The sequence below is a fragment of the Muscardinus avellanarius genome (genome assembly GCF_963383645.1).
Source record: "Muscardinus avellanarius genome assembly, chromosome: 3".
In the NCBI taxonomy this organism is placed as follows: domain Eukaryota; kingdom Metazoa; phylum Chordata; class Mammalia; order Rodentia; family Gliridae; genus Muscardinus; species Muscardinus avellanarius.
This window is the reverse complement of record NC_137788.1, coordinates 93,129,737-93,142,786: the sequence shown is the minus strand read 5'-3', so window position 1 is coordinate 93,142,786 and position 13,050 is coordinate 93,129,737. Positions and strand designations below refer to the sequence as shown.

General features: G+C 33.8%; 1 protein-coding gene across 3 annotated transcripts; it reads right to left on the bottom strand.

Annotated features, from left to right (window-relative positions):
• Positions 1 to 4,273: 4,273 nt before the first annotated feature.
• LOC308260772 (pancreatic alpha-amylase) lies at positions 4,274 to 12,196 on the bottom strand (the record flags this gene model as incomplete). Of its 3 annotated transcripts, none has more annotated exons than XM_080692292.1 (10): positions 4,274 to 4,463; positions 5,691 to 5,816; positions 5,927 to 6,045; positions 7,640 to 7,739; positions 7,834 to 7,956; positions 8,656 to 8,789; positions 9,368 to 9,598; positions 10,359 to 10,556; positions 11,536 to 11,682; positions 12,029 to 12,196. In XM_080692292.1, 10 exons carry the CDS (start codon positions 12,194 to 12,196, stop codon positions 4,274 to 4,276), a joined length of 1,536 nt encoding a protein of 511 aa, XP_080548418.1. The 3 variants fall into 3 exon arrangements, with proteins under 3 accessions (XP_080548418.1, XP_080548419.1, XP_080548420.1); XM_080692293.1 differs by having other exon boundaries at positions 9,533 to 9,598; XM_080692294.1 differs by lacking the exon at positions 9,368 to 9,598.
• Between the last annotated feature and the right edge of the window lie 854 nt (positions 12,197 to 13,050).

Sequence of the window (13,050 nt, the reverse complement as noted above, 5' to 3'; positions counted from 1 at the left end):
ATTACAAATTAAAGCTCAAGCACTTTGCATTAGGAAAATAGGAATGATACCAGAAGGCCAAAGTCTCCATTTACACTTCCTCTTACTAGCTCAGTCATACAGGCTCAAAGCCTACACCCGCCCTGAGTTTGTGTCTCTGCATTCAGCCTGAGAAACACTCATGGGCTCTGGCTCAATTGAGCCCAGGCACAGCCCATATAGTCGTTGGCATTGGAGTCCATATGATGCTTGTTTAAATGCAAGAGCTGCAGAGTGATAGTGCCTTTCACAAAGATTCCAAAAAAAGGCCTGAGAACCTGGCAAAAAATGATCAGAGTTGGAGGCCCATGCAGGGAGGCCCTGGTGGAGTTATTCCTGGGTAGTTTTGGGAGTAGAACTCAAGTGGAGATTCCAGAGAAAGAGACTGACAAGGAGCATGCAACACCCATCCGGGGAAGACACCCACATCATGGGCAGCCTCAGAGAGCAGCCATGGGGGCTATGATCAATAACATCCTGGGGTGGGGCTAGCCTAAGCATTGAGAGAAGTCAATGTAGTGTGCAAAAGATGCTGGACTTGGAGCTGTAGCATGTAATGTCTGCTATAATAATTATAAGTGTTGCTTAGGGCTGATTAACTTTTCTATTTCTTTATACTTTTCCTTTTTGAATAAAATACATATATGATCCCTGTTCTGCCATTAGCAAGTGCCTTTTTGTTTGTATGTGGCCCTTTGGATTGAAGTCAGGGGCATGTTATCTTTGGGCATTACACTTAGCCCCAATATATTTTTTAAATTGAAGTAGTCTCTCAATAAGTAGACATTGAATACCAGCTTTATGGTTGTTTGTAATGTAAGTAACAGAGGTGACATAGATAAAATGATGACAGAAGGTCCAAAAATATACAAGGACTCAAGATATTTTAAAGAGACAATTAATGATCATGCTAAGGTTTGTGTGAGTGGATAAAGTGGTCTAAAAAGTGAGTGGAGAAAAATAAGGAAATGCCCTAAGTGTCTAAGTGAGAAGTAAAAGATAGGGATTAAAAAGCTGGTACAAGAAAAAAGGTGAAGGTTTCCTTTTGAGTATGTTAATTATGAAATGTTTATAAGATATTGAGGTGGGATAACAAGCATCTCTTGGAAGAATAAAGCTAAAGATCAAGAGATGAGATACAGGTATCCATGCAAAATGATTTGCTTTAAATACATGGAATTATTTCAATCATATGGAAAATGGATGGCATACAAGGAGACAATTAGAAAAAAAGTGATGCCTCAATTTAAAACAGAAGATGGATAATTCAATAATATATAAAAATAGTAATGAGTGAGACAGAAGGAAACAAGAAAAGACCAGAATCATAACAATCAAAGGAATAGAGTAGGCAAGAGTGGCCCATCGTGTTGACTTGGCTGTAGAATTAGGATAAAGTATACTTCTTTGCTTTCATAAATAACATTGATGATTTTAGAATGAGAAATTTCAATAAAGTATTGATAATGTAAACTATAAAAGATGAAAAATGATGTTAAGAATGTAGAGACTAAACGGGGCGTGGTGGCACACGCTTGTAATCCCAGCATTCCAGAGGCTGAGACCGGAGGATCATGGTTCGCAGACAGCCTCAGCTACTTAGTGAAGCCTTCTGCAACTCAGTGAGACCCGGTTTCAAAATAAAAAATAAAAAATAGGGCAGGGGGTATAGCTCGGAGGTCGAATGCCCCTGGGTTCCAACCCCAAACTTGCAAAAAAAAAAAAAAGAATGTATATACTACACAATGAAAGCATGCATGATTTACAAGAACAAGAATGAGCTCAACTAAGAAAACTATTTAGGGGACTCATAAATTGTATAGTCATATTTTACACTAATTTAACAAAATATCTGAAGCTAGAAAATTCATTTTTAAAAGGGGGTTATTGAGTGTCTCTTTGAGAGGACCATGGTGGAATCACAGAAGATAAGGATCACAGTTTGTAAGGAATTCATGGGTCAGGCTTGTTCTTTTATAACATATCACTCTATAGGGAGCAAACAAAGATTCATGAAAACTTACTTAATCTCTTAAAGGACAGACCCTATAATAACTGGACTGCTTCTCACCAGGGCCAAGCACTTAAAGGTTCCTTCTACCACCTTTCACATCATCACAATGAGGACCAAGATGCCAACACATGAATCCCTGTGGGAAAAACTACATCCAAACAACAACATGGATTTTTGAAGTTCTATGTGCTTTTATTTATTTTTTTTTCTGTATTGTAATACTGGAAATTGAATACAGAATCTGACTTATGCTGAGTACTTTACCATTGAACTATATACCCAGACTCAAGTTTGTGATCCTATATTCTAAGGTTCCCGAGTGTCTAGGATCAAGAGTGAGCTGCCTGATCTGGCATATTGGACAGATTTTTTTTAGTATATGTAGTCAGAGGGAACCAATAATCTGAGTAGAATGATGAAAAGAAAGAAAATATGCCTACCCAAAACAGGTAACAGTGGTATGGCATCATTCACACAAGTGGCTGGATATAATGAGGCACTTTTTTCATAACAGAGAAGAGGATTTTAAAAGCAAATACATGAAAATGTTTTGAGTGCCCATAGACCAACCCACTTCTCCTTCATGTTAAAAATTTTCACAAATAATGATGTGTTATAGTTAAATATAAAATGATTCTTGCACAGCTCATGTATTCATGTTCAGAGTAGATAAAATTAGATCTTGAGTGTTTTGAGTAGTAATTAAACAGGAAGGCTGAGGGTAAAAAGGGTGGGCCAAGGGCAGTGTGACCTTGGTGCCCGTGCTGTGTCCTTGAATCCCCTTGCTTATCCCTTCTTGCTTCTCTGGCCTTTGAGCTGTGAGAGAAGAGCCCTTGTGCTCTGTTCCCTCAGCTTCCTATCACCATGCCCTGAGCTCCAAAAAACAGACTCATATAGACTGAAGTCTGAAACCCTAAAATAATTGTGAGCAAATAAACCTTTCTTCCTTTAAGTTGTGTGGTCAGTTGTCTTGGACACCAGTAAGAATATTGACTGAGAATCTGCAATATGTTTGGAATGCTATATCCACATAGAGGAAGGAATGGTCAGTCAAGTCCAAAGTTTATTTCTGACCCTCTTGGAACAGGATGCGTTTTCACTCATTAGACCATTAAATCCTGAGACTCTTGGCCATGAAATCTAATGGAGGCCTCTTTCATGATTTTCTGCTGTATAGCAAATTAGGTAAAAGCAGATGAGACTCCATCTTCCTTGAGCTGCTTTACTGACGTTCAGAAACCTATGTTAACACAAATGCTAGGAGGCTATTGTCCTTGTTGCCAATCTGTACATAACTAACCTATTTCATAAAACTTCTTGTGTGTACTTGTATAATCTATATAATAAAACTCAAATTGTAAAATCTGCAGCCAATATGCTTTGGCTGAAGTGTTATTCTATGCACTGTAGATCTGTTTCATAGTGGGGAAAATAAATTGAAAGGGGAAATAGTTTTCAGTATATGAATTGCACTTGTACATGCATACAGAACTTTAGCATAAAAAATTAAGATTTGTAAAAAGCCCTATGTGTCAATCATGGCAAATTCTATATTAAAAGTCAAGATAAAGGAGAAAAAAAGAGCTAGAAAATAAGAAAGAAAAAATACAGGATAATATTTCACAAAATCACTAATCAAACATGCATACAAGAAGGTAAAAAGAACAATGAGCCATATAACAGTAAGTAAAAGCCATAGAAAAACATGATGAGGAAAGAACATAGAAAACATACAAGATTTCTATTGGCTTCATATAACCAAAACTTATAAATTGTAAAATTAAGTATATTCTATCTTTAACTCTACTAGTTGCAAAAGTGCTTCAAATGTGGGGAAAAAAAAACAAATGGGCTACTTTTAAAAGAAATAATCATAGGCCATTTACCCTAACTGATATAGACAACTCGTCAAGAATTATATGCGAAAACTAGCGATGGTGAAGAAATGCTGATAATTACAACCCCCAAAATTATCAGGTTGCCTTTCTGATTTCTTAGAATTCTCTTTATCAAAAGGAAAAGTGAATTTTCTTTATCAAAAGTTAAACTGAGTTTTCTATAACATATTAACATCTTGTCTACAGTTATTTTATATTTCTATAATCATATGTAATTCTTAATGCTGTTTTAACTATTTCAAGAGTACTTTTAAATCCTAATAAAAGTTAAAGAATAAGAATTAACACATGTAGAAGAAAAGAAACACACGTGGTTATGCTCTATATGTATTTATTTTGAACTTTATAATTTGGCTTCCACATGAATTGCAATGAATGGGTCTTCAGCAGAGTTGCTAATGGAAAAGTAAGCAGTGCCATCGCTGGAAACATGGACTTGAGATCCTGTGCAATAGTTATCAACTTTATCTCCAGAAATGACATCACAGTATGTGCCAGCAGGAAGGCCAGTTTGCAAAGTGGATGACAGTGACCTGCAAAAGGAAGTTCAATATGTCACTTCAGTTCAACACAGGCAAATGCAAGTGTGCAGATTCTCCAAAACAAATAAATGGCCTCACTTGACCCTGAAGAACTCAGAGCAGTCAAGGTCTCAAACAAAAGAAAAGCAAAGCCCAAAGTTCACTCAAGTTCGTGTTAATAGCATTTCAGGACCTCATGCAATCTTACAGAAGCTCTCAGGATTCCCTAGTCAGTGGTGAATATTATGAAACAATGAAGATCCAAGAATATCAGAGAGGAACTGTGAGAATTGCCACACTTAGAATAACTTACTATCCATGTAAAACAAAAAAATAAATTTCTTCTCTTCTGAACTTAGGGAAATAGTAATTGCTTATAAAAATGCAAAATTTATGTTTTTTTCAAAGGCTAAAAAGAATTTAAGATAGGAGTAAAAAGTAATTTAACATTTCTAAAAAAAGGAAATACTTTTAAATATAAAGGTGTCATATATGTATACTTAATTCTCCCTACCAGAAAAGAAAAAAATTAGAAAGTTATGGGGTAATTTGTCAATCAAAGATGTACTTTATTTTGGGGAGCAGTTAAAATAACATTTAGAATAAAATGTTTTAAGCATGAGTAGAGTTTGGCTTTGAACTACATCATTTCAAAAGCTTGCAAAGAGGTTTCCTAAGCAATAAATTTGGGATATAAGAGAATCATTAGAAAAATAGAACCCAATTGACACAAAGAAAAGTCCAAAAATGGGAGGTTTTGGAATAAAACAGAAATTCTCCTGAGGAATATTGATTATTTCTTATACATGTATTTTTAACAATCTTATCTGTCATGGGTACACAGAAAAGTGAAGAACATATACCAAATGTGCAAATAGAATCATAGTTAAAGTACAGACATCTATAAAAAATAAAAAAAGATATTTCAGTACTAAGTAACAAGTCATGTACTTTTAGTGATTTTTATAGTTTTCCTTTTAACTATTGGTGTACTTACTGTTTTATATGATATTTCAAGGATTCATTAAATGATCTTTGCTTAAAACTGAAAAGCTTTATGAAACCAGCAGAAAAAAAATAAGAGGAAAAGAGTCAACATCATTTTTCTTCTAAACTTTTCTGATTTCAATGAGTTCTTAAGCCACTGGCAAAAGGATTGGTCAGATATGAATAAAGTCAATGAGGAAAATAATAAAACAAGAACAAAGTGGTATAAACAAGATTTTAAGTGCTACTTACCAGTCATCATTGTTAAAGACAATGAATCCTTTGTTTCCTCTTCCAAAAGCTACCTGGTTGCTGCCATTGTCCCACCAGTTTGTAAAAGCCTGGCCATCAACTACATTTCTGAAGGCAACCATGTTCCTAAAAGCATGAAATGATATTAAATTATACTACCCTTAAACATCAACATGCTAATAAAAATGATAATGTAAGTATCCTCTTAGAGGCTATCCCTCCACAGGTATTCTCACCTTATTTGACGCCACCGATGTTCACAGACCCAGCCATTGCCACAAGTGGTGTCTTCATTAATAGTTACTTCTTTAGTCACTCCATTATTATTTGGTGGCCCAATCCAATCGTTAACATCCTTAATTATTGAGAAAAATATTAGAATTTTAACATATTTGTTTACTCCACTTTCTTCTCTTATAACAAATTGTTTTTCTCCTGCTACATTTTCTGATTTTCAGCATCTTGAAACATATGTGTTGGAGAAAGCCAAAATCCAGGATTACCAGTGTAACAAAGTTATATGATAAAAAATGGGTAATGATATGAGTTTTTATGATATAAACATCTTCCTAAAAGGTAAGGCTTTAGGAATAAATAAGAAAGGGAAACAATTTATAAGTCCTCACAAAAAATAAAGGAGTTAGTGGAAATGCCAGAATTTGGTTCATTGTATTTATTTATATTTTTAGCCTTTGGTGCTGGGGCTTCATTTAAGGGAACTCTGTCTCTGAACTACACCACAGCCCTTTTCTATTTTGAATTCTGAAATATGGTCTCTTAAGGATTCTGAGAATATTGAACTGCAGTGCTCCAGTCTACACCACCCAAGTTCTAGTAATATAAATGTGCATCAAAATTCCCAGCTAGACTTTGGTTCATTTTCAAAGAGTACATTCCAAATATTAAAGGTACTCAACAAGAATTTAAGTTGCCCTACAGGGTTGTGGCATTTGCAAAGGGAAAAGAATATTGAAAATTTTCAGTAGAAGACTGTCTAACTTTCTGCCTTGGGTATGAAGAGGAATTTCTGCTTTAAATATAACATTTCCTATGATGTAACATCAGAAATTATAAAGCTATAAAGAAACCCACTCCTAAATATAACAATACCTTCATATGTATATTTATTTATTTTTTGTGGTACTGGGGTTCCTGGAAGCACTTCTAACTCTGGGCTACACTCCCAGACCTATTTTTTTATATTTTTATTTGGAAATAAGGTCTCTTAAGCCAGCACGGTTGGCTTCGAAAATGCGTGATCCTCCTGTCTCTGCCTCCCAAGCATTGGGATTATGCCACCACGCCCTGCACATATTTTTTAATTCTTCATTCCTTATTGAAATTGCTATTAATATCAGTGTGTTTACCATACTTCCTAGTATTTTCCACTTTTTACTTTTCTGGGATTAATTTGAAAATTCTAATCATTACATATCTATTGAAAACACAAACATATATATGTGTATATATATGTATATATAATTTCCTTATACTTTTAGGATAGTTTTTCTATTTAACTTCACCTCAATATAATCAATATGTATAGTGTTTCTAATAAAGTGTTTAACTCATATTTGTACTGTAAAAATACCCATGCTTTAATTTCTTGTTAAATATTAGCAAGTATAATCCTGATACTTACTGTATGAGTTACATGCTTAAATAAAGTATACATTTTCTCCCTGAACCTTGCTCTTATTCATAAAGGTAGGTTTCATATTTTGATATTATGTTTAGGTATTTATTACATTTATTAAGCAGGTTCATACTCTTTGATGACAAGAAAGATCTAGTTTGTATTTTAATATGCTTTGCATTACTAAAAACAAATAGCATTAGGACTACAGTTAAATGCTTGAGGAATGAATATTGAATACAATAAACTAGTGAGAAATCAAAACAAAACAGACTCCTTAGAGAGACTAAGTTTTAACAATTCTAAAACTTACATTTCCATTTTGAAAATATCTATCCCAACGGTAGCTGGACATGACCCGTGTAAATCCATAAGGATGAGCAAGCATGAATCCAACTGCCATTTTATACATTCTGAAAGTGACAAAATTATATTGTAAGAGAAAGACAGAATATTTTCAGACTTTAAAAGGCAAGTTAAAAGAGAGTAGCGCATGCTGTCCCCTACCTGGCATCCCAGAATGTAAGAATAGATGCTCCTCCAGCTCCATGTCCTCTTTGATTGTCATGGTTGTCCACAAACACCAGGGCTCTGTCAGAGGGCATGAAACCCCAGCCTTCTCCCCAGTTCCTAGTAAAAATAACAGTATATGCATATGAATATCTTCTTTTAAAACAGGCTTAGGTATGTACCCTAATAAAATAATTTTTATAGAATTTTTGTTTCATATGCACATATAAGTGCATATATTTTGTATAAATATATGTAATATGAAGTGTATCCCATGTTAATATACATCTAGATTTCTTGAATTTTCTAACAGATATTAAGATTTGTGTTTTAAGAAAAAAATCCAATTAAGTTTTTAGTATATTTAATTTAGGTGGACTTTAGAGTGTCATTTTTCAAAGCAGAATATAGAATGTCAAACTGGCTTAAATTGCATCTTTTCTACTGTATCACTGTAACATAAGGATTTTAATATTTAAAATAAATGGGATGACATACAACACATAAATTCCATACTTATACATATGTGTGCATAAATAATTTCCTTCTAATAATTATCTGACTCTAACAAGGTAAACATTATTCAAATTTAGTATATTTATACCTAACATAGATTAAAATGTCTAGATAATGTTGGAGATTTCTTGAATAATTTCTTGATTTATACTCTAAGTGAAAAGATTATTAATAGAAATTGGGTGAACAATAACATTTATGATGAATTATTGATACATGTCTGAATAAGAATTTTCAAAGAAGATTTTCATACTAGAGTAATATTACTAATAGATCTACAAAATATTTTTTAATTATATTTACTTTAAGTAGGCCATCTTCTCTCCACTCCATTTGCGGATTACTGTGCCCAGTTTTGCACCATATTTGAATTCTGTCACGCGACCATTTCCATAGTACTCACTACTTGAAATTGCCTCACCACCCAGATCAATTACCTAGTAAATAAATAAGATAAATATAATTTAATGCAAGTACCCTACAATATTTCAGCAAGTAAATTAGAATTAAGTCAAAATAGCTTTAAAATATTTATGGTACTTGAAATGCTAAAATTGATTTTTTAAACCTAGATAATTATATTTTTGAGTAAGTATGTGCCACAATTTGGTAAAAAAATAATAAGGTGACCTGTTGTAAGAATGGTGACCTTACTTAGTCTTTCACATAAGTTATAAGAAGAATAGCTCACACATAGCATAGGCTAAGATTCAAACTCATACAGACCTACTTGTGACAACAACTTTGTGACTTCCTACCTCTCATAATGGTCTCTGGGGATTTAATAAATGGAACACTGAAGTCTGCAATCTAAAAGAATTCTCCACAATTCCATAGAACCCACTGTGGTAACAATTGCATGTGTTACATCTGAGAAAAAGAGGTTAAAGAGGATTGCTCTACATAAGTGACTCAGGTATTCACCAAGAAAATGGGATATTTACTTAAACCTTACATTTAATTTCTAAAGAACAAAGTGATACTGTTTTATATGCATATATGTGCATTGCTGTACCTCCTGGAAAATGAAGGGTTTGCTTCCTGCAGAGAACCACTTTGTGTTAAGGTTATTCAGTTTATCCAAAATTGCCTTTATGTCTCCAGGCCACATGTGTTTAGAAGCATCGAGTCTGAAGCCTGCCACACCAATATCGATGAGATTGTTCAAGTAGTCAGCAATCATGTTGCGCACATAATCTTTCTCCAGGGCAAGATCAAGGAGACCAGTCAGACGGCAGTCTCTGACCTGTGGGGATAAATATCTTGGGATTAATTAAAAAGTGTATCATTACTCAGATGAAAATCTATTTGATAATTCTTTCTTTAATAATTTGTATAATGCCTTCTTTAATTGGGGTACTTAAGGAAGTCAACCTCATTATACGGGTGTATCTCTGAAATAATTTTCAAGTATAAAAATGGAGAAGGTAAAAAATAAAAAACATGATCTTTTTAATTAATTGGGAGAAATATTTACTTCTATATTCATATTATTTTAGTGCTAAATATAATCCTGAAGTATGCATGCCTGATCGCTAGGATTCATCCCCAGCCCTATTATTAGAAAAATATTCCTGAATATGGATTTGATTTTTTTCATGAGTCACTAAGGGTGCCGACAGAATACTGTGTATGTAAATTTAAAATCATTGCTCAGTATAAAAATGGACAATATATGAAAAAAGTAGATTATGTTTATAACACTCTGGGGGCAATATTTATTTATTTATTTATTTATTTATTTATTTATTTATTTATCTTCTTGTGGTGCCAAGGAGGGAGCCCAGGGCCTCCCACATGCCCTACATCTGAGGTATATTCCAGCCCCATGATTAGGAAATTGTTCTGAATATCAGTTTACATTGCATGGTGTGAAGGATTTAGTCTTGGCTACCTGTTTTCCTAAGAAATCTAAACCAGTATTTCAAATGATATCCACTTAGCTATAGGGCATATTCAAAGACACAGATAATTCTTCAGTGGATCACTATTTCAAATATAATTACCTGATAAGCATCATTGTAGGTCTCAATGCCACCACTTGAACTTTTACATTTACCATCATTGAAATCCCAAGCAGAGTAAGGAACTCCTGAAAACTCCCTGTTTTGAGCGTTGTAGTAAGATCCACAAGTGCTGCTTGTTCCAGAACCTGCACCTTCACCACACATGTGATTAATTACAGCATCCACATAAATACGGACCTGAAAAGCAAGGGGTCCATGTCAGTTTGACTTTAGGGAGAAACAAAATGTTATGAACTGAACATTACAGAATGTTAATCAAACAGTAAAGTATTTCTTTGTTCTTTTTAGCTTTCTCCCTTTTGGAGGGTAGGTGCATGGTCATTTTACCTCGTTTGGGGGAACAGAAAGTTATAAATATCCACACACCCAATTAATGGTGCCCACTAAACAGCTGCCCTCTTCCTTGCCGTTTACTGCACAGGTCTTTGAGATTGGAATTGGCAAAGGAAATTCATTTTCTGCATAAACAAAATCAACTGTGAAAGGAAACTAACATTGAATAAAGACCTACATTCTCATTTATTAACCAAGTATTTGCATACGTGATAAATGGAGAAAATCTGAAACTACCATAATTATGAAGAAATTAAAAGATCTACTATTAGAGAGGTAAGAGTCCATTCAGACAAGAGAGATTAATCAGTTTTGAAATTTCAATGAGTCCCAAGGAGTAAGAAGCAATTCAAGTTTCTTACTAACTAGAAACTGAAGAGAGAAAGAGACATGGTACGTACTTGTCTCTCATTAACCTACACATTATAGAGAGAAAACCTGGCTACTTAACATAAAAAAGCAAGCAAACAAACATTATAAAGGATGGAGAACAACACCCAGGACATATAAGTGGGTCCCCATAAATTACAGAAAATGACAGCAGCTACTGTAGCAGGAATTTCTAATTCCTAACTAAAAAACTGTTTTGAGAGAATGTATATTGTTATAAAGGTTGAGTAGAGAGAGATATTTTGGTTTACAACTAAACACCTTGTAAAATTTTAATGGCAATGGAACATGAGATAATAGTTCCACTGGAGTTAAAGCAAGAGAATAAACCAAAATGTAAATATTTAAATTGAAATGTTTCTGCTCTAAAAGAAAATGACAGGAGAAATCTTTTTATATATAATATTTTATAAGGAAAAAGGAGTTCACTTACACCAACGTTGTTGCATCGAGTCACCATGTCTCTGAATTCAGCTTCATTTCCAGATCTTGTGCATAATTTGTAGCTAATTGGTTGGTATCTTTCCCACCAAGGTCTTGAAGGGCTGGTAACTATAAGATTTTCATTGGGTGGAGAAACCTACAAATAAAACAATCTTAATCAGTATCACAATATGGTTTACTTTATATCATTAGAGCCTCTAGCAACTAGTAAATAAAGAAAAGTTACCTCTGAGGCTTTGCATATGCAGATGCATTCCTTAATAACCACTTAAGATTATTAGCAGCATGTTGGAGATGTCCAGATAATGTCTCAAACAAAATATAAAGTTGCAGACAATACTAAATTTTTCTCCCTGGGGTAACTATTTGAGAGTATTTATATGTGAAATAAAATGCTGCTCCAGATTTACAGAAACTGACCTGAACAGCCTTTACTGTAGGCACAAGTAAACTGTGCAAGTTCTGCTGTGAACAAAACCTACCTGAACCCCTCCAAATCCTTTGGGAGCTAAGTACCGCTCACATTCCGCAGCAATATCAACCCAGCGCCATTCGAACAGATGGACGATGGATGTCCGGCCATACGCAGTTTGTGGGGAATACTGAGCCCAGCACAAGCCAATGGCTGAGAGCAACAGGAAGAACTTCATTGTGCTTGAAGTTGTCTGGGTTCTTTCTAGCAGCTATTTATATGCCTTTAAGAGAGTACGTGTAATGAAATAAATGTTAACAATGTAAAAGTTAAATTTACAAAGTAAATGTTAACATGAATAAATATTTAGAAAACTACTCATAATCTGAAAAGGATTATCAGAAATAATGCTATCTCAACAGGTGATGAACAGCTATAAAATCTCCCAGGAAAATAATCTAAATGGCCTTTTACAATTTAATGGTTTTTCTTTTTTTAAAAATATTAGCCTTTTTAACCATTTGCACTTGAAATCTATAAGCAGTTTCTACCAATGTATTATTTAATTTGTATTAGACTTTATTGTGATATCCTTTACTAATCATTGGAACATTACCACTGGAGCTAATTGAATTCATACTCCCAACATTGATTAACTATCTATATACCTATATTTTTATTTCAGTTTCAGAAAGAAATCAGATATTTATCCTGTTTTTTATACCAACCAAAATCTTTTAGCTATTACATTTTCTTCATTAAAATTTAAGACACTAGTTTTTTGTGTGGTGGCCAACTCACATAGCATTAAAATAATAACTTCAAGTCCAGTCTCACCAACTTAGTGATGCCCTCCTCAATTCACTCAGATCCTGTAAAAAATAATAAAATTCATCTTTGATTGTATCTTGAAGGTCCCTGTATTCCACCCCCAATACCATATATAAATAATCGACAAATAAACAAATTAAAAAATTATTTTAAATGTAAATGCCCAAGAGTTGTAGAAAATGTTTCACCTTATCTCCATCAATTATATACCTAATCTTTTAGTATATTTTGTGAGTAGGAGGATTTCTGCTACATCTAGTT